Source organism: Glycine soja, chromosome 20 (genome assembly GCF_004193775.1).
Source record: "Glycine soja cultivar W05 chromosome 20, ASM419377v2, whole genome shotgun sequence".
NCBI lineage: Eukaryota > Viridiplantae > Streptophyta > Magnoliopsida > Fabales > Fabaceae > Glycine > Glycine soja.
Window position 1 is genome coordinate 49,842,429 of NC_041021.1, and position 27,955 is coordinate 49,870,383.

Here is a 27,955-nt window from a genome sequence, read left to right on the forward strand (position 1 = left end):
GAAGTTTCGTTTGGTCATTCTTCCTTTGAATTTATATTATTGTTTGTATGCATATATAGATAAATTGAGTGTGCTATTCCATGTCTGCTTCTCTCGCACAGGCCAATAATCATCGATAATAACAAAGCCATGATTTGAAAATAATGACAAAGTATGCTAGCAATGAAACTACAAAATTGCCGTTACTGGTTTGGTATGTAGAGAGCTTGACCCCAACTTTTAGAGCTTAGTCATTTTTCATCATTCCATTGTCTCATTCTCTCCCATATTTCTTTATTTATTTTCTCCTACCTTTACCTTATAAATAACTTGTTGTCACTAGCTCAATACAATAATGCACAACAATAGGTTGCGTCAATATTATATATGAAGTCTGATCTATGCAAACGACAACAACATCGGCTACACAGGCTTATAAGTAAATGTGTAGTCTCTTATATATATATATATATATATATATATTATTGTTGCAAGTGGACGACATTAAAGTTTCAATCTTAATCAACGGGACCTGTTGTTCCAAGTTTATCAGAAATTAGTGGGGACCAATGGTTCATGCCATATGGCTCAATCACAACAAATCACACTATCAATGGAGAGAAATTAAAATTTTGAATTTTTTATTTTTTATAAATTAAAATAAATTTTGTTTGGATAATAACTCCTAAAAGATCAACAAAATAATATTTTTCATTAAAAAATAATAAGTTTTCTAATAGTCGTTGGAGTTGTTTTATTTCATTTATTCTCTTTCGATCCCCGCCTTTTACAAAAGGCTAAATGTTAGCCTGCAAATTACTTAAAATTTTCATCATTAAGTAATGAGCCTAAGATAACTCATGAAAAATACTATTTACACATTATTATTTAATTAGCTTTTTTTTACAAAAAAAATAATGATAAATATGAGATAAAATAAATGATGTGATGAAAGAGATAAAAAAAAGGAAGTGTTATATAAAAACTATATATCGTTTTTTTAACATGATCAATGATATTATCTATATTATATCTAATATAAGTTAATGTAATTATTACTTAATATTCCAATTAAAGCAAGTTCTTGATTCATGTATATGGAAAAAATAGAGAAAATAAATTAAAGAAGACAACTATAGTAACTAATGAGTTGGATAGACGTAAATGGTTTCATTTTGTCAACATATTTTAAGGAAAAGAGGGTTGAAAACAATCCTTCACCTTTTCATTGATTGATAGGGATATTTACTATGTACGATCCATATGTATATGTCTGATATATTTACTAAGTAGCTTTTACCCGAAAAACATAACAATAAATTAACGAAGTAGAGGGCACCCGTGGGAATTATAAAGTCGTCGGATTGGAAGACGGAGAAAGACAGCAATCTAATGTTTATATATGCAGTTATGGGCACATGGATGCAAGAAATTAGTGTATGCATATGCTTCAATTATTTGATAGTAGTACGAGCAAAAAGGTGTAATCATGGTTGTTGAGACAATGTTTTGAAGTTAAGAAACCAATGCTTAGACAGGCAAATCAAAGATTTTATGGGCAATGTGACCGACGTCAATAGATTATAGATCTGCACCTAAAATTTTGGTTTCGATTGACTAGTTAGCAATCGAACTACTTTGTATAATCAGTGACATTAATTTTATATAGGAAAAATTGTAAATTTGATTTTCTTAAATTATAAATTTGGTATTGGTATAATGTAATTTTTTTATTTTAGTTATAACTCTAAAATTGAACATTAACTTTTACGTATTGTATTTTTATTAGATGTTAACCGTTACGTATCATATATTTATTAAACGTTAATTTTATATATTTATTTAACATCAACCTTCAATAAAACCACTACATAGCTATCAACATTAAATTTTGGAGTTGAGGATTGAAAAAATAAGATTACAAAAATACGGAACTAAATTTGTAAATTAAATTATAAAAGTACTAAAAACAAATTTTAAAACAAATAAAAAGATCAAATTTACAATTATACCTTTTATATAATATGTCACCACATTTTATAAGTAATAACTTTTACATTCTATAACAAAGTAAAAAGAGACAGTGAATGAAAGAGGTAGTTTTGTTTAATAATCTTTCCTTATTTTGATGAAAGAGAGTTCAACAAATTAATCTGTCGCATATATATTGTTTTAACCTAAAAAAATATTGAATAAATAAATAAGCACACTTTTAAAGAAAAAATTAATGCAATAAACATCTTAGTTTGGATCATATAAAAAAGATAAAAAAAATTTCTCAAAAATTACTATGAAATTAAAGGATTGGAGAGAGTATATCTTAAAATTTAAAATTAATTAATAATTAAAAATCATGAACGAATCACTCTTGTTTAATTAATTTTTATTGTAATTATTTATTTTATAATGCATGTAATATATTCATTTCGTATTAGTTTAAGATTTTATTCTATTTGTTTTATATACTATTATGCAAAATTATTGCACAATGGTGAAAATACCATACACACATCATATCATCGACAATTTAATTATAATTACATAATTTAGTATTTTTCAATGATTGATAGGTATTTATTATCGTCATGTCAATTTAATTATAATTCTTAGTCAGACTATAGTGAAGCACAAATTATTATTTTCAATTCAATGATTCAGTGTAAGCAATTATATTTCTAAAACATTATTATATATGAGTTATTACTTTTTTTAAAGGAATATACGAGTTATTACTTATTCCGCATGAAATCAAAGTTTAAAATTTTCCATAAAAGTCCATAAAAATTTCACTCCAACAACTGATTCAGCAAAAAAAAAAATCACTCCAACAACTTAGTGACTCAATTATTAAATATTACATTGGTTATACTTAAAATATATGCATTAATATACATTACTTTTTGTAGTATTTCTACTTTGGAAATTCAAAAACAGTTTTTTTCTCTTTCAAATATCACTATATAATCATGAATATGTACTCGCAGGACACGCATATGGAAAAAAACGTAAAGGACGGAAGACAGCACGTTAGATGGAATAGTCACTTTCTTTCGTTATTTGAAAGTGCTATTTATATGTATTTGTTGAATAAATCAGAATAGAATTTTGAAAATGCCTCAAAATTGTCACTTTCAAACAGAGAAGTGAAGATAGACACAAAAGCAGGAGCCAATAAGTGGTTCAATATTGTTTGTTCATCATGTACCAAAAAGCCCTACGTGATGATAATATATAGCAGACCTGCGGTTCCAAAGTCCCATCAACATGATATCATACATATTTATTTACTTACTTAACAGTTAGTTCCTAAATCCTAAGTGAAAATACCCTCTTTATCTCTGCAACTATACTGAACAACAATACCATATATAAGGGGACCAAAGTTATTGGCGAGTTTACACGTCAGAACTTTAAATTACTATATATAGAACCATATAAATATAATAAAAAGTTGACAGAAAATTTAAACTAAAGTATAAAAATATTGTTTTTTATGTGTAGAAAGACTTACAGTTTTTTTTTTACTTTACCGTATATTTCCTGTGCCTTCGACAATATATATGCAACGATGGTGTAACAATTATTAAAAAATTAATCACGATATTATTGTTGTTATTATTATTAAATTAAGTGAAACCGAAATATTCTTTAACCTCTTGCTTTTTTATAATTGTGACAAAGACAATTTGACAATACTCAAATTATTTAATAGGTTATATAATCAAACAAAAACGCTCTAATTTACCAATCCAAAAAGAAAAGATCAAATTAAAAACGTATATCATTAAAAGTCACTGTGATTAAGGCCTTTGTTTTAATAATGATACAATTTTGAATTGATAGCTAGAAATTACTTATCTTTTCGAAATGAAAAATTATTTAAATATTTTTTAAAAAAAATATTTTTTCATACATAATTAAAAATCAAATTTCATTCACTGTACTTAAAAAAATAAAAATCAATTAGTTACGTAGAAGTTCGTTGATTCATGATGACTATGTTTTGAAAATTATATATTATCACTTGTGAATATTGACTTTTGCCGTTCAAATAATATTTACAACTAATAATATAATGTTGAATAAATACATATATTTTTGCATATAGTGGATTAGTTTATATGAAAAATATAATATTTTGTGTATAATGATGATAATGAAATTTCAACTTAAAATCTTATGTATTTTATTCAAATCTTTTATTACTAGCTAGACTAATTCTAGAGAGTTGGACTATATAATAATGAATAACTATCGTTGAAAAAAATATATAAGGATAGTTAAAAATGAATAAACATGTATCCCAAATCTAGGATCAAGTAATCTATGCTTCCTGACATTTTTTTATTGAAATTTCTCACTTTTTTTAACTATATTATTAATACAGATCGGTATTTATTGACTTTATTATAACTAATCTCGGTGGGATATTGAAATGTGCCGCTTGAACTTTAGAAGAAGAAAAATATTTAGTTTCGCTAATTACTACTACTAAATAAATGAGTCGCTAATGACGTGAAATAGCTCAGACTAATTAGGAATTGAAATATTGAATATCCATTCATTTTAATGAGTTCCTCACTCAGCTACAGTGACAATAATATGATATTTACCCGTTTCATTTTAATTTAGTTTCGCTCGCCAACGGTTTATAAAACGTCTTATATATAATAAGACTAAATATCATTCTTTTATTTATTTTTTTTGTTTTGAGAGAACTAAATATTATTCTTAAATAATAGAAGAAAGAGAGAAAGAAATTAGGGAGACCAATTGCCCCACGCCACTGCTAAGCATGCTTAGGTTACACCAAATTACAAAAGAGTCCTACATTTGAAATTTAATTTCAAAGTTACCCCGGACTGTGACCCATCGGAAATTACCCCGAACACACGTGAACAGAAGAATTTTTGTATTATTGTGGGGTCATTTTCGAGAATGATTCGATCAGAATCAACCCGTGACGGGGTAAGGTTAAATCGGTAACTACATGCTCTAGGCGGCTGAGTCTTACTCATAGTGGCATCTTTGTGATTTCGATTAAAGAACAGGGGTGTTTCCGGAACAATATTATTCCCTTTAAAATATCCCCAGAAACAGACAAAGTTTCCAACTTGAAGCCCTCGTCCGCTAGCATAGTCAAATAAATTACACTTTTTAAAAGACTACCACAACTGAAGTACCCATAATACCCTTCATTACTCCTTATTAAGAAGGAATATTTGTAGATAATCTCTCTCTTTCTTCCCATACGAATTTATACAGCTAATAACTATTTCAACAAAACAAAAAATGAAGTGTGGGAATCAATTTATGTTCATTTCAGTTCTTTCATAGTATTTTTTGGATAAAGTTCACTTCACCATAATAGCTCACGTTTTCATGAACTTTTGACAACCAATTTTCCTTCTCTCCCATATATGGGTAACGTTGGCAAAATTTAAAAAACAAAATAGAACTTATTCGTTAATATAAACAAGTTAGAATTAAGTTGCTATATTTCTTTTTATCACAACCAATTAATCTCATTAACATATATTGTATTTAATATTAAGTTAAATTTTTATGTCCTAAATTTTATATTGTCAACCAATTAAAAATTATAATAATTAAGATAATTATTATAAAAATTAATACAATAAGTACATACACTATTTACTATTTAAGATTTAAATATGTGATTATACATGTACTTACACAGCATATTTATTTATGGCCAAACCAATCTCTAATTTAAGAAAGATGTTGAATTAATGCTGAGTCTTGACCCATTTTTCAAACACTTTGTGCGATAATTTATTTTAGGGAGATGTTTGTTGTAATTATACTTTATTCTTTTTCTTACACGCATATATTTAAAGAAAATTTTGAAGTACATTAAAATGTTTATTTCTCCTGATTGATTTAAAAACAAATATAAAATAATCTAACAAAAACGACATTAAAATTATTTTCTGTTATATGCATAAAATGGCATTGATCTTTTTAATTAATTAATTAATTAATGAAACATAATGAGTATATATGCTGTAAGTAGCTAATTTTATACCCGGAAAAATAAGTGAAGGGCTTTTTATTAAATATCAAGCATTGCAAGGGGCATATCTATAGCTGCAAACAACAGTGCCTAAAAGAAGTATAATAGTATTTTTTTTTTTAATTACAATGCAAATCCAAAGCAAGGTTCTTGTATTCTTGTGCCAGCAAACACCCTCGTCTCCACACCATAAAAGGAGGAGAGTTTCCTGGCTTTTGTCTTCCTCTAGTTGCACAAATCCCATCTTTTCTGTCTCAATTACCTCTCTTTTTGTTTTCCTCCCTTAGTTCTTTTTCTGAACAAAATCCATCTTGCTGCAGCTAGCTAGAGAGCAGCTGCAACAAGCTGAGTGAAACAAACAAACAAAACACTTTTGTAAAATTGAATAAAGGGAATATTTTCAATAGATTCTTCCCTTTTCTTTGGCTACCTTCAATGTCAAACATCACAAGTTGTGATAGTGGGAGCTTCTCTACAGAGAATACCAGAGAAGATGCAGTAGTTAAGCAGCAACCTGAGATACTTGGTCAGTTCCATAGTCCACATTCTCATACTTCAACTACAACAACAACAAATAATAGCAATGGTTCCAACACAGACTCACAATCACCTGCACCTGTTAAGAAGAAAAGGAACCTACCAGGAAATCCAGGTAACTTTTCTAACAACCATTTCTGAAAAGTTTACTCTTTTTCAGCCCCATTTACATATATAGTGATGAATATTATTCTTTGTTTTCTTCTTCTTCTTCTAATTCCTAGAATATAATATAGCAAAAATTCTGGTGTATATATATAAAGCCTTTCAATTCATGGAAAAAAGTAGGATATTTAATTTTCTTCACCCTTCTCGTTGATTTTTAAAATGAAATAATCGTGCATAGCTTGCTTGTATATTTACTAAAAATGGGGTTTTATATAATAAAATTAAGAAAATGATATCCCAGAAATGGTCTACAATAAATTTCTGGATGATGACATGCTTAATTAATTAGAGCACATTTAATTAAGATATTTACATATAGGCTCCATAAAATTAAGAGGATAGAGCCTTGATCTGTTAGAAGTCATCTTCTTTCAAACGGAGACAAGGATCTGGGTATGTTTTAAGCCAGAATCTGATAGCAAAAATGATGAATTATTGGGGAGTAACTAGTAGGCGAAGAATAAGCTCAATTATTGCCTTGAAGGGCTTTACAATCATTGCTATTCACTGTTGACTTTGCTTGACTGCTAGTTTTCCTCCTGTTACCTTTGTTTTTTGTTTATATATATGAAATACCCTCTTGCTCTTTATGTGGTGTCTGTTGAGTATTCTTTTGTGTTTGTTTCCATGTGTCTGTAAAAAAAAAGAAATATGAAAGGGTTAGTGGAAGAGACAAAGATAGAGGTCTTGGAGTTTGGCTTTAATTAAAATTTAAATATTCTATCTTTCTCTTTTCGTTCTTCTTATCTTGGTGGCTGAAGTGTGAACAAAGAATCAGATATCACTCATTTTTTTTCTTCTTCTTGTTTCTTCATTCTCCATTACTATTACACTTATCCATCTTCACTTTACAAGTTTTTGTCACTTTCTTCGTTTCCATAATTAAATATCCATTGAAACAACTTGAAATAATAATAAGTATTATCTTAGTTTGGGTGCTTATATATATAATTGCATATTAATAATTAATGGTGAGGGAGCACCAGAACTACTGAGAGATGCTATGCATAGTTTAATTACTTGTTTTGGTACTCACGTTGTGTGCAGATCCAAGTGCTGAAGTTATTGCTTTATCACCGACCACACTAATGGCTACGAACAGGTTCATATGTGAAATCTGCAACAAAGGATTTCAAAGAGACCAAAACCTTCAGTTGCACCGGCGAGGCCACAACTTGCCATGGAAGCTCAAGCAGAGAACCAGCACAGAAATTCGAAAGAGGGTTTACGTGTGTCCAGAACCTTCGTGCGTCCACCACAACCCAGCAAGAGCACTCGGTGATCTCACTGGTATCAAAAAGCACTTCTGCAGAAAGCACGGCGAGAAGAAGTGGAAATGTGATAAGTGCTCAAAGAAATACGCTGTTCAGTCTGACTGGAAAGCCCACTCAAAAATATGTGGTACAAGGGAATACAAATGTGACTGTGGTACCATCTTTTCCAGGTTGATGCATACACACATGTATCAAATTTCTACGTCATATATATATATATATATATATATATATATGAAATTTGACTCATCAATATTCATCCATGGTTTCAGTGCATAAGTTGCATGCAGCACTTGTCCTTTTATAAATAAAATGTTACATGGGATCTTTCCTTGACCACACACACCCTTGTTGACTTAAAAAAATGGAATTACTTACTTTCCATCTTTGAATTTATTTTCGTATACCTTTAAGTTAGTTTATCTGTTTTGAAAATTTTTCTCTAGTTTTGATAAACCTTTCTTTATCATATACGAAAATAAGCAAGGGTATACGCAGCCCTTGATTAATAATCAACACAATTAAGCAAGTGGCATCTATATAAAATATTTTTGCATATATACAACGGAAGTCATTTTGGTCTACAAGCATAAGTCACTATAAATACATAGATATATATTAAATTTATTTGACTCAGTCAAAGATTTCACCACTTTTTATTTGATAATAATAATAAACATGCATGATCCTCATGAACAACTATATATATTTATATATATCTACTTGGCATTATTTATATGCAGCTCGCGAAACTCATATCTCTTTTTTTACTTAATGCATGCATCATTATTACTTACTGAGTGCTTCACATTCATCTATCTTTTGCAGAAGAGACAGCTTCATTACGCACAGAGCATTCTGTGACGCACTAGCGGAGGAGAACAACAAAGCCAACGAAGGACAATTGCCAAAGATAGGTCCAAACTTGCAATGCCAACAAATCCCAAACCTCGTTTCATCATCATTACCAATCAACACCAACATTGTTCCCAACCCACAAATGGGTGGCACCTCGGAGTTCAACCATGCTGATCACAAGCACCCACTATCACTCCCACACGAGCTCATGCCAATGCCTGCACAAAAATCCTTCAACAACATGGCTGCAGGAACAACAGTGTTCACGAGAAGCCTCTCATCAACCTCCTCTCCCTCTCTTCAACTAAGCTCAAACATGTTCGAGGAAAACGGGCTCCACCTTGCAGCAGGGTCGCCACACATGTCAGCCACTGCGTTGTTGCAAAAAGCTGCACAAATGGGAGCAACAGTGACAGAAAAAACCTTTGTAACAAACATGGCACCACCATCGTTTGGTGTGCTGCAACAGCATCATCAACAACCAAATGGACAACCCTTCATGAACCAATACATGCACAGTGGCCAGCAACAACAAGATGTTAACATTTCTGCTCAGTATAATAGTTTCGGTGCAAATGGGATGGGTGGAGGGAGCGTTGGGATGAACGGTGTGGACATGTTCAACGCTATTTTGGACCAAAGCAAGGCTTTGTCGAAGATCATGGAGCAAAACAATAGAAGCAGTAGTGGAGGACCAACAAATGGAGGTTCGAATAGTAGTGCTATTAACGTTGCTGGAAGTAAAGGAGGTAGTGGGGATGTTATGACTCTTGACTTTTTGGGCATAGGAGGAGGAGGAGGAGGTGGTGGTGGTGGTGGGGATGCACATGGAAATTTCTATGGTGGTGCTCAACAAGGGGAAACTGGTGCACCGGACGTGGTTTGGAGAAACTGGTCTAGTAAGAACGCAGGGTTTGAATCATTTTCAGCAACGAGCAGCATTTGAAAAGATCACCCGAGAAGGAATAAGAAAGTCAACTTTTTCAGAGGGTGGAATTTTCAGCTGAGTTTGGCCGTTATGTGCTTGTTTTTCTTTAACTAATCCCTCCCTTTCGGCCACATAATAGAATAGAAATCGTGCGACAAACCGAACGTGTCTTTCTAAAGATGAAGACGCATTGAATCGTCGACTGTGTGGTCGAGTTTACCGTCACCAGCCAGTGTAACAGTGTAGACCCATTTCCTTAATTAGAGGATCTCATAAATTTGTTTTCAAATGTTAAAATTAAGGATAATGTCAATTTCTGAAACACTTTTTTTATAGATCATTTTTTTTTATTCTGTTTTTAATCTCTCTTTTATCACAATACTCGATTTACTTCTCTCTATGTATCTCTCCACAAAATATATTGTGAATACGAATATGTGATAGGAAAATAGTAAACATATATCTACCCCATCTTTGATGGAGTGGGTGGAAAAAGAGAGAAATAGGAAGAAAAAAAGAAGAAAAAAAGAAGAAAAAATAGAGATAAAAAATGATAAATCTGATAAATTATGTGATGAGAAAGATAAAAAAATATGAGAAGAAAAATATGATGAGAGAGATGAAAGAGAAAGTAAATATATATTTATAATTATTCTATCTTTCAAACACTACCATATATGTTAGCTCTAAGAACTTTTAATTGGAGTGGGCTTTTCTTTCGGAGTTCTCATGTTTCTTTAGACTGGATATTCTCCTATCTTTAGGGCTAGGAGATCCTTCATTTTGAGCTTTTCCCTCTTTTGAAATGCACCTCATGAATCTTATGAGCTCACAACAACTTGTCCAACATCAAGGTTTTCATATTATGACCTTCTTGGATGACTGTGCTACTTGGTCAACACACTTTGAAAAGACTGTCTAGGATCTTTAGATTATTTTGAGCCTTTGACACCATTTGAGATGGTTTTGAATCTACACTAAACATCTTATCAATGGTTTTGTCCTCCTTCTTGGTAAATATGTCATAGTTCTCATCAAGGTGGCAGCTTTTATCAACTGGTCAAAATCTCCAGTCCCTTCATAAGTAATTTGATGAATGGCACCCCACATCTCCTTTGTGGTCTTACAACTACAAAACTTGTTATATTCAGATCAAGATAAAGCACAAGTGATAATATACCTTTACCTAGCATGAGCTGAAGGGTGTTGAAGTTGTCTTGAGTATACTACTCTTTAAGTTTGGTGACTAGCTATGGCATCTCCATGGGTGATGATCTTCCAAATATTGTATTGTGTAGACTTTATGTACATCTCCATATGATATCTCCAGTATGAATAGTCTTCTCCAATGAAAGTTGGCGACCCTGACAAAAAGGCTCCAATAGCTAGGAATGAATTCTAGATTTTGTCATCTCAGATTTTTGTCCTTTAACATTGTTAATGCTCAACTCTAGAAGCTGAACTCTAATATCAAATTGAAAAACACAAGAAAACACAAAAAGAAAGTTAAATTCTGTTTAAGAGATTTTCTCAAATCCTTTTTGTAGTCTTATCAAACAGACAATAATGTTAGGATTTTATGAAACACTATTTTATCTCATTTAAAGGTTTGTTTAAAAAATATAAAAAAATGAGAACGTTTGAAAAGAGATAAAATAATAATAATAATAATAATAATAATAATAATAATAATAATAATAATAATAAGAAGGACTTCTACTAGTTCGCTTGCAACTTTAGACTATGTTCCGTCTTTGACAAAACCGCCAAGATTGCACTAACCACAACAGGCTATAAGTATTCTTTATGCTTAATCTCTTCAAACTTTACTATTGAGTCTTTTTTTACTTGTTTTTCCAAGCAAACACATCAAATACTCTTTGCACAGTTTTATGGGAATAAAAAATTGTTATATTTGATTTTAATAGAATTTTTCTGAATATATAAACGTTTTTTTTCTTCTAAAATACCTTTTTGTGATATAACTTTTTTAGATACTCTACGTTAAAACTTAATAATAAAGTTTTCTTATATCTTTTATTAATGATGAGAATGTTAATTTTTTTTAAATAAAAAAATTTATGCAAATGTTTTTTTAACCTAACAAAGATGTTCCTTTGCTCTTAAATTTTATAGAATGTTCATCAAAATTATGTAATTCTCAAAATGACTAGCTAAATACAAAGTAGACCTAAGAATAGTTTACATTAACAACTCATTAGTATGTTTGTGTAACCGTTTGCAAACACAAACGAACGTTAGCAAAAGCATTAATCAGACTCTTTCTTATGCGTTTAGTTTATAATGGATCATTGGATTTGTCTCGAGATTCGTATGACATCAGATTACACAGAATCAAACATGCACTTATTCTTTTAGTTTAGAAAATTGAAGTTAAGAATTATCAAGTTGTCATGAAACAAATATTCTTCAAAACATGATATTCTTGTGATAACTCGTTGGAAAGTAAATAAAAGAAATCATTTAATTTTAATAAAATAATTAAATTATTTTATAAGAATTAAGTTTAACAAAGCTATGAAGGAAATCAAATATGTACTATTTGAACTAACGAACCGACAATATGTTTTATAGAGAGGGGGAGAGGGAGTAACAGTTGTTGAATCTTAACCATATAATTAAAATAGATAGCTACAAATAAATATATAGATAAAAAGAATTATATTTTCGAGATTAATTTTTTTTCATTGCCCACCCTCTTGGTAATACATCCGCGACTACAGTATAGGCCAAATCTTAAATGAAAGCATAAATTATTGGGAATTCCTTGTTAAAGTTAAAGCACAATTTGATTTATGCTTAACCAGATTATCACGTGAGAGAATTAAGTTTTTTACCATACGACCAAGTAAGATATTTCATACTGTCAAAATTAATTTATCTCACATTTCATGTATAGTCAAAATCTTCACAAATGAAGGCAAGAATTAAAACAAAGTGGGAAACTAATTTATGCCGTGGCTCTTGATTACCCGAAGGAATGAGAACCACATGAAGCAGATAAGATTAAGAGCTATCCCATTCCCATGAGGAGCCACAATGTAGTGACAAAGTAGAGAGTATATGGCGTAAATTAAATTGCATCCATATGATATAGCACGACAAGTGCCCTGTTATTTAGAACAGCACATGGGTATGGCAGTGCAACCCAGGTTTGGGGTATGGAAACCAATTCGAATACCACAATGTTCCGGCGATGATCCTTTCAGAGGCATCACTAGTTTTCTTCTTGGTTTGCCACCACAAAGTGGGCGTAATCTGAAGCTGGACGTGCTTTATCCCATTGGAGGCTACAGCCGTTGCGTTGACACAAAGGAAGGATTCTGTAATTCGCCTTAAAAATTCATTATATTATTAAGAACCAGTGTATACAAGTAAAGGGGAAAAAAGAACTCTTTATATATCACATACCCAGCAAATTAGGTGGGAGATCAGACGCTGCTAAGAAAAGAGAGATGGAACGATCATTGGATCCCCCGGTTCCACTGGAGAGAACTCATTGTTTCATCTGTTGCTCCAGACTACTCTAATTATTAAGAAAAGAAAGATTGACAACTTGTACACCTAACCTTTTTACTAGGATTGAAGCATTTGGGGGGCCAGATGAGGTGGGTGAAGCAGTGGTTCGAAGCATAACAGGATCAGGGCAACTTGATAAAATCAAGTTTGAGAGGATTTCGTTAGAAATGTCAAATACTACGAACTGGAGTTCAGAGTTGAGAGTCCCTCGTTTAGGCGGCACAATGTTTCCGTCTGCTGCGCTCGTGGTGGTAGGCTTTTTACTTTGAATGCTCAAGCACCTGAAGCAGAGTGGCCAGGACTGAAGTCAGATTTCTATCGGATTGCTAATTCATTTAGCCTCACGACTTAGTGGTTCAAAACGAAGCTTCAGTGGAAAATAAGGTCACAAGCCAAGACCCAGAAAAAAGCTTCTCTTAGGTCGACCTTGTAACTCCTTTGTTTCCGAAGCTATGTTTTTGTGTTGCATGGCTAGGGAATGTCCACTTAACCGAGAACCAATTTCAAGTTGTTGCGTGATATGTGCGGCGCTTGTTGCCATTTCTAAACCCAATGCATTTCTTAATTTAACTAAAAGGGCAGCGGAAACAAGTTTTTAACTTTGTATATATTACATTGTTTCTTTTCCACATTTTGAAATAAAATACAGATTTGAAGTTTTGTTATTATATGATTCTCTAACGTAACTATTATACACATTTAAATGATTACCTAGGTATTTGATCAAAACTACCCTGAATACCAACCCATAAAATATTACTCAAATACAACTATTGTACACAATCCACCCCCCCCCCCCCCCCCCCTTCTGGATTCAATGACCAAACTGAATGTGGACGTTCAAGCACAAGTAATCTGCCTCCGCTTAACCATCTTCTCGTAATTCTCAGAAACCATTGCAGTCAAATTAGGGTCTCCATATCCAATCTCTGCGCCAACTCTGACAAAACAACAGTTAAGCCGTTTCACTATTTTAGGTAGCAGTAAGAAGATGTTGACATTGGGACAATTATTTATCACAAAAATCAATCAATAAGTAAGCATCACATTTCTGTCTATGGTTGACCTTGCAGGGGACCTAACAGGACAACTGGCCAATTCCAAAATCCAAGTATAACAAAAGTTAAAGCCAAGGAATAAGAACCATCAGTCAAGCAAAACAATTTATTTTCCATTTTTAAGGACAAGGACGTTGGAAGAGAGAGAACTAAAGCAATTGCCAGGACAAGTGTAAAATTTGCATACTTTGGGTCAAGTACAAGTTTTTGAACTTCTTTGATGGCTGAACTTGCTGCATAAAGAGATATCTTCCCAACCTGCATAAATGTCCAAGAAGCATAGATGATACATCAACACCAAAGTGCCAACATAAATATTTTTTTAAACACAAGCATTTTAAAAGGACAAAATAGGGAGGGACAGGCAAGTGGCAACAAAAAAGAAACTTAATACTTAAATGTAACTCCTCTCTTCTGACCTCCAAAACTTGAAGCTTTGCTTCATGTTCATTAGGTAGACAGCGAATTTCCTCTGCCAATCTTACAGCATCACCCACGCTTTCCGGAGATAAGAAATCAAGGCCCAACTGAACATTGGACTGAAATATAGAGTGATCACACATATTATGACAAATTTGGCCAAATTGTTTTCATTAAACAAAAAAAAAATCCAATTTACTGCATCAAATTTATGATAATGATCACATCTGGGATGGTAATGAATCTAAGCTAAAGATTATAGTTCAAAAGAAGTGCAATATAAATTTAATTAAAGAAGCTTATAAAATCATTTCTAATAACTTCCAAAATGTTGATTCCTTTAGTTAAGTGAGATCAGATCATTCAGAAAATTTGGATTAAGTTACATTATTTTGACCTACATATCACATTTAACTCACTTCTTTTTGGTAAGGCAGGTTGGTGTTATTTCTAATTTTCTATATCAAGAAATTAAGAAATTTAACTAAGAAATTTTCTTTTTGGTAAGCGGAATTTGGGAAAATGTTGGGAGCGTTAGTGTAATTGCTCTAAGATTTATCCCAGCTCCTGACAAACCAAAGCCTGGAACTGCCACTACACAGCATTATCCTAGCTGCACAGGGTCTTAAGTCTTAACCTGCGATTATAGAGTTCTTCCAATTAATGGATGGGGTGGTAACATTAACTTTGGAAAGGAGGGATCCACACAAAACAAAAAACAGTTATTAATGCTAGCAAAGGACTCAAATTCAATATACTTGATAGATTAACAACAGACCAAAGCCAACTATCACTCTATCATTTGGTTTCAAATAAGCTCAATAGGAAATGCGCAATTTAACTTTAGATAGTTAGATATTAATAGATAGGAATGTTTGTTTCACTCAAGTAGCAAAAATAACAAAGTAGGTGCATTCGGTTACATGGATCAATCAATGGCATAATGTTTTGTTATAAATCAGCTCAAGTAGAAAACAAACAATGAAGCAATAAAATTGTTTACCATATAATTCAAATCACTTGAGTTATGTTAGTATCAGCTCTAGAATAAGACCTCAGTAACTCGGTACATTAAATATTCATAAAAACAAAAGAGATTATATTAATAATGGTAGACACTATCAGATCAAAATTCCTTTGTGTGGATAACAGATATAAAACTATGATGGCCATCAATTTAGCAATTAGTATATGAGGTGAACTCATTAGGTAAATGAACTTACCTGGACATTCCTTGCTTGGAAAGGGCAACCAGCTGGAACAAATATAGCTTCCCCCAAATTCTGTTCAAATGACCAAGGCTCCACTCCTATTTAGGAAGGATACAAATAACATTAAAAAGGAAGAAGATAAATAAAATTAATTGTTTCAGAAATTCTTAAGGCTACCCACAATTTAGCACATCAGTGCTAAGATTCCAATAATAAACAGTACACATGAGAAAATTGGTCTCAGTCTCTCAAGATACCTACAATTAGGCCCCTCATACAAATGCTCACTTATCTTTTCTTATACCAGCAAATTTAAAAGAAAAAAGGCTGTGAGCGTAACATTTTAATATGTGAAACTAACAAAAAAAGTTTTATAGGGTTAAAATAGTAAATGTATTTTTATATACAAGGCAAAGCTACCCCCCCCCCCCCAAAAAAAATAAAAAAAAGAGTTGTTTTAGGCAATATTGGGATGGGACGTAAGGAAGACTAAGGGAATTGAAAATTGTTTTCTTAGAATTTGGGCTTAGGGCCTAACTTAACCTCACAAAACCGAATTGTATGGTGAGAATTGCCCAAACTTTATAAGCAATACTAAGGCCTTATCTCTAGTTAATGTGGGATCTCAACCCCCTAAGAGTTGATGTTTCAGACTCATTGATTGCACACTACGACGCTTCACTCAGCCGTTCTGGTCAGTCCCTTCATAGGTAGCCTTTTCTGAGACATTGGCAACCAACTCTCATATGCTGCTGCAATTAAAGCAGGTTAGCAGTGACTGCAATTAAGGAAGCTGTCCAACACACCCCCTAATGCCTAGGGCTATGGGCCTGGAGCGTGGCAATGTTGGTGCCCCAACAATGTATCTAGGATAGGCTCTAATACCATCTTAGATTTCGGGTTTAGGGTCTAACTCAACCCCACAAAATCGTCTTGTATGGTAAGGATTGCCCAAGGCCCAAGCTTTACAAGTACTGCTTATGCCTTATCTCTAGTCGGCGTAGGACCTCAACCCCCTAAAAGTCGTTTTAGTGGCTGCACACTACGACACTTCACTTAGCCTTTCTAGTCAGACTCTTCATAGGTAGCCCTCCCCAAGACATTGGCAACCAACTCTAATAGGCGGCACTTAAGGTAAGCTAGGGGTAACAACAATTAAAGTGGCTTTCCAACAAATTGACTTGACCTTTGTAAAAAATGTTTGACGAAGAGAAAGCAATTAACCCCTCCTTATTCCATTTACCTCCAAAACTAGGACAAGAACTCCACTCACTTCCTTTACTTAAAACATCCAAACAATAATTTTTAACATCCCTCCCCTCTGCATCAATCAAAAGCTTCCAAACATAGCACTAGGGGAATGAGAGGGAATTGTCCTCCTCATATTCACTTCCCTTCAAAATTTCTTAAACTCCCAAAAAAGGGGGAATTATTTCCCCCCTTCCATCTCACTCATTGCAATCATTAAACAAACACTGATAAAAAAAATTTTAAAAAAAAAACATTAAAGAAACACTACAATATTTTGTCAATTTACAGGGTGTGATGAACTGCCAAGGGCAAGGCAAGGCCCTATGTAATTCCACCGCGTCAAACTAACTTATACCACTTATCTATCTAGCTCTTGAACAATTCAAAGAAAGAAAAACATAAGATCTTACCAAATTCTTCCTTCAACTTTCTTTTATGGTGCTTGTCAAGAAAAATAGCTCCATCATAAAGAGGCCATTCAACCTTGAATCCAAAGAGCCATCAGCAATAATTAAAAAACAAACCTAGTTAGTTTACCAATAAAAAGGAGGAAGCAGTGTAATTTTAAATGTTTTCTTAAAGACTTACAAATTCATTTCCTAGATCATCTGACTTCCCAAATTCCTTCCAATGTATTTTCAAATATTTAGTCAATATTGGAACATCCTGCCGGCGAAAAACATCCCAAAGAACTCCAGGATGTGTTTTCTCAAAGACATCTCCATTTTGTGTGAACGGAAGTTTACAATTGGCCGTATTACCTTCAGCACTAGAATAAATTTCAAACCCTTGATCCATGATTGACTTATTCTGGTTTGAGTCCATTTCCAGTCCACTACTTTTTGTACCAAGTAAGGAATCAGGTGAACTCCCCCCTGAAGATATTTGAGGATCCCTGTCCGATTCTTTTGCCTCCGATTCCTTATTAGCTTTATCTTTTTGCATCATTTCAATTTCAGTTATCTGCCAGTTCTTCAGCTTTACTTCATTTGTATGAACCAAAAGGTACACCTGTTGAAACTCAGTAAATTAATTATATGTTACTTTACTCCTAGCCCCCTTTTTTCCTTTTCTTCAAATAAAATCAAAATTCCATTATTTCACTCTAGACAAGATAACAGGGAGAAGAGAGGGAGAGAACTTTAAAATATTAAACACAAATGCACAGTATGTAGCAGAGTTTGGGTAAACATCCGACATTTGAATATGCATAGCACTTAATAAATTGTTATTAAGCACTTACTATTGACAATTAATTAGGTACAAATATCAACCTGCATATATTAATATGGGAAGAACATGATAAATACATAACCAAACATAAATTAACAATGAAGCATCAAATTGATATAGTTAATTCACTTGAAATTTGAACCTAAAGAAGTTGCAGTCTATCTAGGAACCCAGATAACCATAAAGTGGCTGTAAATAATAACTTGTATCTGTTCAAACTATAAAAGACAAAAACAAGACCATTTATCATCTCACAGGTTAATGAGGGTAAAGTAATATACCATGTCACGCATATTGAAGTGGAGATTTGTCACTGAATCACCTCTACCAAGTTCATCACTAATCCCATAAGATATATATATCTTGGGTCCTACGTCATTCTGCAAGGAGTAATGAGGCAATTTAGCTGCAACATTGAGAAGGCCCCACTTGGAGTGAATATACTGAAGTAAAGGTAGTTTGCTGATAAACTCGGGTCTTTGGTACAGTAGAAATTCTTCAGAAGCGCTAGGTGAAGGCCAATCTTTCAATTTCAATAACTGCGGCCAACCATTTTCAAGAATATGCCCTTCAAAGTATCCTTTCATGAACTGAGCAAGCTCAATATCAATCTGTCAATATTAAAATAACAAAATGCAGCCATAATGCAGAGTAATTTAGCATAAATGATGAACCAAAAACAGTGCAATAGATAAAACCAAAACAAATTCAATCACCAAAAAGAGAAGAGGTAAAGATATATTTGTACCTCAGACCCATCTAAGCAATCTATGGCCTTAACCATCCTGTTTTCATCTTTTGCTTTCTCATCTGTTGTCTCTAGAATCCCTCTCCATATGACCATTGGATCCCAGCTTGAAATGGATGACCCATCAAATACTTGCTTAACAATAATGGGCTCACCAGTTTTCCAATGCTTTCTAAAACTGCCAATCCCATCAGTTTTGATATCATCAGATGCTGGACAATAAAGATAATTATCATCACTGGCTTCTCTATGAGAATATTGGCAAAGTCTGAGATCATTCCGCCCAGTTTCCGGTGGATCATCAGCATTACTAATTCTGCAGCCACTAACCATTTCCTCTACATTTTTGACCAACTTTGCAACCCAGTTCATCTTGAAAATTCGGCTTAAATTTAATGAAGAATAACCACAGCCACCATACTCCTTAGGGGGACATGGAATACTTCCGTTGTCATTGGATCTCCAATGCGGAAATTTACTTAATATATTTCGATCAGAAGTTTTTGCTTGCTCTGTTTGAGGTTCTTTATTGTGATCTGCAGTTGCTTCTCGAAGATCTCGACAGCAATTAAGGCACAAATCATATGAGCAACTTGGACAGCGTCGATGATAATCAGTAATAGGTATCCTACAGAAATTGCTGCAAGAAACAAATAAAAATAAATAATGAACCTTATACTGTCTAAGAATAAGGAACAGGTGCATGATACTTCAGCACCCACTAAAACCAACAATTCAACAAAATTTGTTACAAATGTACCAGCACATCTGCTCATCTGTGTTCAATTTTATCCTCGGAAGATCTATTTCAGCACCTGAGAGAGAGAAACCATTTTTACAGCATCAACTACTTATTCACCACACAAAAAGAAAACCAACATACACAACCACAAAACTACCAGCAAACCCAAATAAACCTTACCACGCAACTTCTTTTCAAGTTCAACTTCAAAACACTGCTCATGGTGGATCTGCTTTACCACCGGAAGCACCGACGACAACAGCACGTGGAGATACTGTAACTTATCAAGAACAGGTATCTCGCGTATCCGAACCTTAGTCCCAGAAAAAGCAGAAAATTCACTAAGAAGAAAAGAAATTACACATGCTAAACTTGAAAGGCATGCCTCATCAAATTTGAAGGCCCTTTTTGGATAAACTTCTCCATAAACACTTATAGGAGAAGGAAATAGAAAAGTAAGATGAATTGAGCTTCTCCCATATGCTAAAATTAACCTAAGCACTTAAATTTTTGTAGAAACTCTCTCATTTAACTTCTCCGAAAGCTATAGCACATAAGTTAATTTTAGCTTATGGTAGAAACTCAATTCATTTCAAGTACTTACGTAGAAGTTCATCCCAACAGGCTAAGTCCATAACAATCAAAATACCTTAATGGAATTATCACTCCGCAAGCAAGTCTTGCAATTACATATACCCCGGCAAGCAGGACATATCCTCTGAATTTCATCCAATGAAATGTCCGAGTACCTAAAAACAAGTAAACCATAACTAACATAACAGTCTCAACCCAACTGAAAGAACTACCACTTATCATCACTAAATTCCAAAAACTCACCATGTTGATAAACAGCTATCACAATATCCCCTCCTATCACACCGTTGACACCAAGTAACTCGATCGCGGTCATTCCTCCGGCACTGGTGACAAGTCTGCCCGCCGGTGTCCTCGTCAGACGAACCGGATGTTCCATCCGAATATTCCTGCCACACAACACAACCTTCCAAATTCATCACATTATACTACACTTGGATCCACTAAATCAAAACTCAAACACCAACTCACAGCATTAGCTTCCAAGCTCCTCCGAGACCTCTTGCGTGAAGAATCCGGCGGGGAATCATAGGAGACCCAATTCTCTTCCTCATAGAGCGCCGCATCCCCATCCCCATCCCCATCCACATCCACGACAACATCATCATCATCATCATCATCATCATCGTTGAGGTTCGAAGCGCGTCTCGCAGACGAGCCTCTTCGCGCGTCGCGCTCAGGCTCGTAGCGAAACTCGTTCTTGGAGAGCTTCTTCTGCGAGAGGCCAATGGAGGAGAGAGGAAGGTCGAAATCATCGCTCTTGCTCTCCAAATAAACATTATCGGACTCGTTCAACGACAGTGAATGCGACTTCCTCTTCGCTTTCTTGAGGTTGGCCCTCATTGCGGAATTGGCGGCGCGCTTCTTGGCCTGGATGTAGTGCTTCTCGCAGACGGTCTTGTCTGGCATCGACATCGCCGTGCAGCGCCACTGCTTACCATCGGACCTTTTGCACCGCAAATCGTCCGGAATTCCCGCCGCATTCTCCTCGCCGTTGGCCGATCGCGCGTTATCCATCTGAGGAAGAAACCCTAACCGAAGCACGAGGGAGCGAAAGCAAACCCTTTTTTACTTACTGTTGTAGTGGAAGGAATTGAATTGCGAAGCGAGTGAGATATGGGAATGGAGACAGTTGGGTTAGATAAGAATTCCAAAAAGCTTACACACATACAGAGGGGTCATCCCTTCTGCGCCTGCAACTCCAACGGTAAAAAAATATTAATAATTAATTGATTTTTATTTACTTTTCATATCGGAGGGGAGGGACTATGTATTCATTAGAAACTGTCTTAAATTACAGAGTTAATTAGAAACAAAAGGAGGAGATGGATTCGATTTTCCTTATCGTCCATATATAGGAATTTTGTTGGTAGATAATTAATAAGGATTTGTATAAGTACTTTTTAAGATTTGAAATTTATCATGGATTTGATGAGTTCTCAAAATTTAATTCACACAAATTTTTTATTAATAAAAAAAATATAATATAGGTAATTCATAAATTAAATAATAATGTAAAATTTATTTATAGTATCAATGTATTTTAATTAATATTTTTTTCAAAATCTTACAATGAATTTTAATAGTTTAAATTTTGATCTTTCTTATTGTACAATATTTGTTTAGTTGGGATTGGAATGTTGTTATGATTTACCAATAATAATAGCAACTTATCTATGATTGCTTCATAAATAATCATGTATAATTAAATTATGAGTTTAATTTTTAATGAAAAGATTTTTAATTTGTTAGTTAATAAAAAACTTAACTATATTTTTATTTTAAAATTTAATGAACTTATTAGATGTAATGTAATAATATTTTTTTTATCAATAGTTATGATCTTTCAAAGAGAATTTATATTCAAGATATAATTGAATACTAAAAGTAACTTCTCACCTCATATTTAAATCTTAGTACATCACGTTGACTAATTTCTTAAACTAAACATAACCTTCCATAGTAATTATATGTCATTGTAAAAGTTGTCAATTTTATAAAATCCTTATATTATTTTAAAAATTAATTATATCTTTAAATTTGAAAACGGGAAACAAGATTTATTTATAATGAAAATGAAAATATTTATTTTTAAAAATACCTCTTCTAGAGCAAATTTATTATAAAAATAAGTAATCAAGTAAGGATATACTTTTTAAAAATTTAATAATATCTAACTAAGATTTGTGATATTTAATAAGATTTTTTATCTTCTTTAAAAATCTTAATTAAATATCACAAGAGTGTTTTAATCAATCAAAAAGAAGTGTTTTTAAAATCTTTTCAAATCCTAATTGAATAAAAAGAATTTCTAAAAGAGTGTATTCAATTAGGATTTTAAAAGACTTTTTTTTCATAAAAAATCTTATGGATTTTAAAAGATTTTATAGGAATGGAATGATTTTAAGATTTTTATAAAAGATTTTTATAATTAAATTTTTCCAAAATTTAATAGCTAATTGATTCTAGTTTTTGTCCACTTATATAGAAATTATTCACACGTCTAAAGCTATACTAGCTAGCCCTCCATGTGTTAGCATCTTTTCGCTCCTAGTTGTTAAGAGATGATCAAACTATAAGAATTCTAACTTGAAGTTTATCCAAGATAAGCGTTCGTCCAATGACATCTATAAGAACAAGTCATTTTTTGCTTTAGTATTAAGCAAATTACCCACCATGTAATAAGTTTTGTCATCAGGATTTTGGATCTCTTTTATAGCATCTCAAACATTACTCTTCCTTTCTCTATCTCTTTTTTTTCACTAAGTTAGATATATTTTCAAAATTTACTGCAATAGTCTCAATGCCAGTAGAAAGGTCTTCTTAATACTTTGACTTGATTGTTGGTTCTGACTAAGCTAGAACTCCCTTTATGCTCAAATCTACTCCTTTTTTGATGGCTTGGTTTTTAGTTGGAACCTCAGAACCTAATGGGGAATGGGATTATGGACCACATTGGTCAGCTGATGTAGGCTTATAGGGTAGTTAGTTTGTAGTGATTTGGTGGTATGAACGCATCATTGTTAGGATCATATGAAAACGTGTTTGGATTGAAAGAAAGAAATGACCAATTACTCTACTAGTGTTTTAAAAAGTCTAAAACAAGAGAGTAAAAAACTCTTGTGGTATAAAGATAAAAATAATTTTTCAAAGTAGTTTATTATAAAAAATTTATAATACTTTCCCATCTTGTTCCTAAACTTTATTTCACAATAAAAGATAAATTATATTAATTAGTTCCTAAATTATTTTAAAAAAATAATTATTAGGTCTCCAGACTAGAAAAAATTGTAATTAGATGCTTAATATTATAAAAACAAAATATTGAGTTTATAGAATTATTTTTTGGTTTGAACTAAGCTCTCTTATAACAAATGTTTTTCCACACGCATAAATTAAGAATCAAACCCATCACCGCCACATGTTAATTTATAGAATGATTTTAAATGGTCTCAAATTGACATTATTTGACTATTTTAACTTTTAAGCTGTCATAAACTACCTCCAGAGCTCAATTACACAAAATTTTCAAGATCAAGGACACAATTATAATTTTTAGGGAGTTAATTAATTCAACCTAAAAGATATTGTGTTACCTAACTTATTTTTATTTTAGATAATAAAAAAGGATAAATTACATTCCATTCAAAACAAATCCATTTTTAACATGTTATAAAGAATTATAAAGACTTTCTACTACAGCTTTTAATGTCACTAACAATTAATTTTTAACATGCTTTCCATTTTATATTTTTAAAATTAAAATGATAGTTTAGACATTCATACACCCAAAAAACATTCATACTATCATATATTATTTACATGTTTTTTTTATAAAAAAAAATCCTTCGCTACCTAATGTTTAGAAAGTATTTTTACAAATTTCAATATACTAAATAAAGAAGGAAAAGATTATCGCTTCTAAAGTAAAAATAATTTTAAGTTCTCCCCGTATAATCCAAATATGTTTAACATCGTGTTAGACAGAGATAATATAGTTTTTTTATAAAAAAAAAAACATTAATTTAAACTTCAACATTGCTTCTTACAAAACAAGAAACTTATTGTATAAGTTTCTTAAAACATTTTTAAATTATAAACACTTTCTTTTAATAGTAAAAATAAAATTGACTCGGCCACAGGCAACTGCAGTAACGTTCTTGGAATGGGAAGGGAAGACACTCTAGTGTCACCAATATGATCTTCCACATGCCACATGCAAGACAAGAGACATGGACGAAAGCGAAATTCTAGTTTCAATTAGCAAAATTTAACTTTGTAACGAGAAATAACTTCAGGCCCTACGCGGTATAAAGGGATCAATAATTCCAATACTTCACTGTTGTTTTACGATATTTGGAGCTAAATTACAACAAAATTGAGCCTGTTATAAGGCTTTGTAAGAAAAGGGCAAATCAATCAAACACCCTTATTCTTTTTGTGTTTGTGCGGTCTTTTTGATCCCTGACAAAAACGTATAAAAGTCATACAGAATACAGAAATAGTATTACAAAGTAACAACTAATGACACTCTAGCGTTATCTTTAGATTTGTGCAACATTGTATTTGTACTTATATTTTATAAGCATCCAGACACAATTTTTCCTCTCCACCGACACCTTCATCATTAAAGATTCAAAATTGGCATAACAGGTAAAATCGATGGCTAAAGGTTAATCATACCACAGCATAGATAGCCTTCAGAGGGTCTCCATCTTTTCTTAATTTTCTCTTGGATCCCTTGCAAGCTTGACCATTTCCCTTGCCTCTTTTGTTGGTTTGTCTAATAGGTACTCAGGCACATCACGTAGGTGCGGAGGTGGTGGATTCTTGCTCAAAACTTTGTCATGCTTCAGTAGATCTGTTCAAATACAATTTCAATCCTTTAAATTTAACTTCAAACATAAGTTTTTAAAAAAATAAAAAACAATAAATGCCAATTGTATATTTTAACGATAACATCAACCTATTACATTACCTAGGTCTTTTGGATTAGTTTCGAAGTGGGCTTTCAACCTAAAATAAAAGCACAGTTTTGCAGAAATGAATTAGAAAGGGAATAAACTTAGATCATAGTTACAATTCTCATACCAAATGCAATAGCAGGCACTCACTTTTCAGAGTTCAAAATTTCATTCCTCAAATCCTGGGCTCGTGACTCTCGGACAGCAATTCTAGTTACACTCTTTGCAACATCCTGCAAGAAAAAGCCAATCATCATTATTATTTTCAAAAGCAGCTAGTTACACCAAATATACTTGGGCACGCATAGCATATCCACCTAAAGTCAGAAAAGAACAGACGGTGCAAAATATATTCTATACATTATTCATTTAAGAAAAGAAAAACAGATGAGAATATGTGCAAGATGCTGACACAAATGACAAGATCACAAAAAGGATGTTTCTCATTTTTGTGGTCACAAACCTAGAAAAAAATTGACACATAAGAGGATTAATTAATACGAATACTGAAGGAAAAAATATACCAAGTCAACCAAAAAGGCTCTCAGATTTGATGCATCAAGGAATCCTATTTTAGTTTTTCGTCAAGAGTAAAGGAAATAATAAATTACCTCAGCCCTGTACCGTAAAGATTCAACTGCATTCTTGGTGAGGAGGGGAAACTCAGCAATGGAATTTGTGCCTTTGTTTTCATCATCCCTAACAAAAGATCTTATTTCTTCTAAAGTATCCATCTCATCCGTAGAAACCTGAGATTAAACAAACAAATATCTAAATCACCCAGCATTATGCAGCTTGGTGCCATCTAGGATATCCATAGAATACCAAATGGACCAAGACAGGCTAGAGAGCAAAATGCAACAAATAACACATTTTGGAATTTCCGTAATGGAGAAAAAGGGGATTTGTTATGTCCAAGAAACTCACCAGAGAGACAGAAGCACCAGAATTGTATGCTCTTCCTGTACGTCCAATTCGATGTACATATCCCGCTACACTTTCAGGCATTTCAAAGTTTATAACCTGTTCATCAACAAGAGAAAGCATTAACTAACTGGTTTCGCTGAACAGGGACTCTCCCCATGAAACATGGATATAAACCAGAAGATGAATTTACCAATTAACATAGTATGCAACTCTTACTAAAAATGGCATATGCAGAGCAAAATGTCAATGTTAGACACAAATATAACAGAGATATAAGAGAGGACTTGCATACCGTGTATACATTTTTAAAGTCAATTCCCCTTACAACTCCAAATTCAGAATCTAATTTTATCTTAGCATGTTGCCTAGACTTCCATGATCCAACATTACTTTCCTTAGGCACTTCATCCTTTTCCTTTGACTGGCTAAGATCTGTTGCAATTAGATAATCAAACAGGCCCGCATTGAATTCCTGATAAAAACGGGTTTGTCAAAATCATGTGAGAAAATGAAGATCCAAACTTTATAATGAATTGATAATAAAAATCACTTTTTGAAGAAAACTTAAGTTAGAACAGTCTTAGCAGCTGTAGTACCAAATGAAAGAAGGAACTGAATAACATTGCATACCTCAAGAATATGGAGGCGAGAATTCTGAGGCAACTCAGGATTTAAAACAGCAGATCTAATTCCAAACTGCAAGGATAAATGGGGGAAATGAGAGAGAGGAAGAAATAATGACAACAAAATAATTCCACTGCAACTGATACAGTATGAAAATCAATACAAATCAAAATAGAAAAAATTCACACTTGATGTCGATGTATGCATTGAGTATGACACATTGAAATGCCTTGTTTCACTTAGTGCACTAGGTATTGAAAAAGAGGAAGTTTATTTTTACATGAATAAGCCCACATGGAGGAGAATATGAGGAAGCAACCAACTTTGCACTTAGCATTTTCTTTCATCAATTTTTCCTTCACTGTCTTACATTCTGACCTCAAATATTTCCTTCGTTGTCACTTTGAGTAGAAAGGAGAAATACCCACTCCTAGGACTTGCCTATTTGGAATTCTTTGAGATAAACCTACAACTCATTTGTATTGGGAATTCATTTTACGGAATGGATGGGTAATGAGTGTGGGTATTGAGTAGTAGAAAGTTAAATCCTAGATTTTATATGGGTTTCTTCAAAATTCTACCAGTTAATTTCCTAGATTTTACATGTTATGCTATATAACCTAATGTCAAATTAGTCTCTAAACTTTACAACTTAATGTCAAATTAATCCTTGAACACAAACTTAATGACAAAATGGTCTACGAAAACATAAGGACAGGACATAATTGTCGCACTTTTTACAACTAAACAAAAATATTCCTTCTTTTAAGGATTGAATTGTCTCCGCCTTACACTTCCATTTAATTTTTTCTTCTATTATGACATTCTATAGTTCAAAATGGTAGTGGTGATGACTTTGTGT

At 32.8% G+C, this 27,955-nt stretch overlaps 3 protein-coding genes across 6 annotated transcripts; 1 reads left to right on the top strand and 2 right to left on the bottom strand.

Moving 5' to 3' along the window:
* Nucleotides 1-6,187: 6,187 nt before the first annotated feature.
* On the top strand, nucleotides 6,188-10,143 carry LOC114402706 (zinc finger protein GAI-ASSOCIATED FACTOR 1-like). Its single transcript, XM_028365361.1, has 3 exons — nucleotides 6,188-6,668; nucleotides 7,769-8,165; nucleotides 8,824-10,143. Exons 1-3 carry the CDS (start codon nucleotides 6,452-6,454, stop codon nucleotides 9,797-9,799), a joined length of 1,590 nt encoding a protein of 529 aa, XP_028221162.1. The 5' UTR covers nucleotides 6,188-6,451; the 3' UTR covers nucleotides 9,800-10,143.
* Nucleotides 10,144-12,729: 2,586 nt separating this feature from the next.
* LOC114402667 (lysine-specific demethylase JMJ25-like) lies at nucleotides 12,730-21,813 on the bottom strand. Of its 3 annotated transcripts, none has more exons than XR_003664489.1 (14): nucleotides 21,050-21,813; nucleotides 20,822-20,967; nucleotides 20,634-20,733; nucleotides 20,165-20,297; nucleotides 20,003-20,057; nucleotides 19,243-19,882; nucleotides 18,776-19,105; nucleotides 17,850-18,272; nucleotides 17,672-17,744; nucleotides 16,023-16,108; nucleotides 14,799-14,918; nucleotides 14,567-14,637; nucleotides 13,214-14,261; nucleotides 12,730-13,125 (listed from the first exon to the last, which is right to left on the bottom strand). XR_003664489.1 is itself a non-coding variant. In XM_028365318.1 (13 exons), exons 1-13 carry the CDS (start codon nucleotides 21,593-21,595, stop codon nucleotides 14,162-14,164), a joined length of 2,823 nt encoding a protein of 940 aa, XP_028221119.1. In that variant the 5' UTR covers nucleotides 21,596-21,813; the 3' UTR covers nucleotides 12,730-14,161. The 3 variants fall into 3 exon arrangements, 1 of the variants encoding a protein (XP_028221119.1); XR_003664490.1 differs by having other exon boundaries at nucleotides 12,730-13,136; XM_028365318.1 differs by having other exon boundaries at nucleotides 12,730-14,261.
* Nucleotides 21,814-24,897: 3,084 nt separating this feature from the next.
* LOC114403101 (DEAD-box ATP-dependent RNA helicase 16-like) lies at nucleotides 24,898-27,596 on the bottom strand. 2 transcript variants are annotated; one of them, XM_028365832.1, is made up of 8 exons: nucleotides 27,374-27,596; nucleotides 27,100-27,165; nucleotides 26,762-26,941; nucleotides 26,470-26,565; nucleotides 26,154-26,291; nucleotides 25,693-25,775; nucleotides 25,557-25,594; nucleotides 24,898-25,439 (listed from the first exon to the last, which is right to left on the bottom strand). In XM_028365832.1, exons 1-8 carry the CDS (start codon nucleotides 27,428-27,430, stop codon nucleotides 25,300-25,302), a joined length of 798 nt encoding a protein of 265 aa, XP_028221633.1. In that variant the 5' UTR covers nucleotides 27,431-27,596; the 3' UTR covers nucleotides 24,898-25,299. The 2 variants fall into 2 exon arrangements, with proteins under 2 accessions (XP_028221633.1, XP_028221634.1); XM_028365833.1 differs by lacking the exon at nucleotides 27,374-27,596 and adding an exon at nucleotides 27,282-27,333.
* Nucleotides 27,597-27,955: the final 359 nt, after the last annotated feature.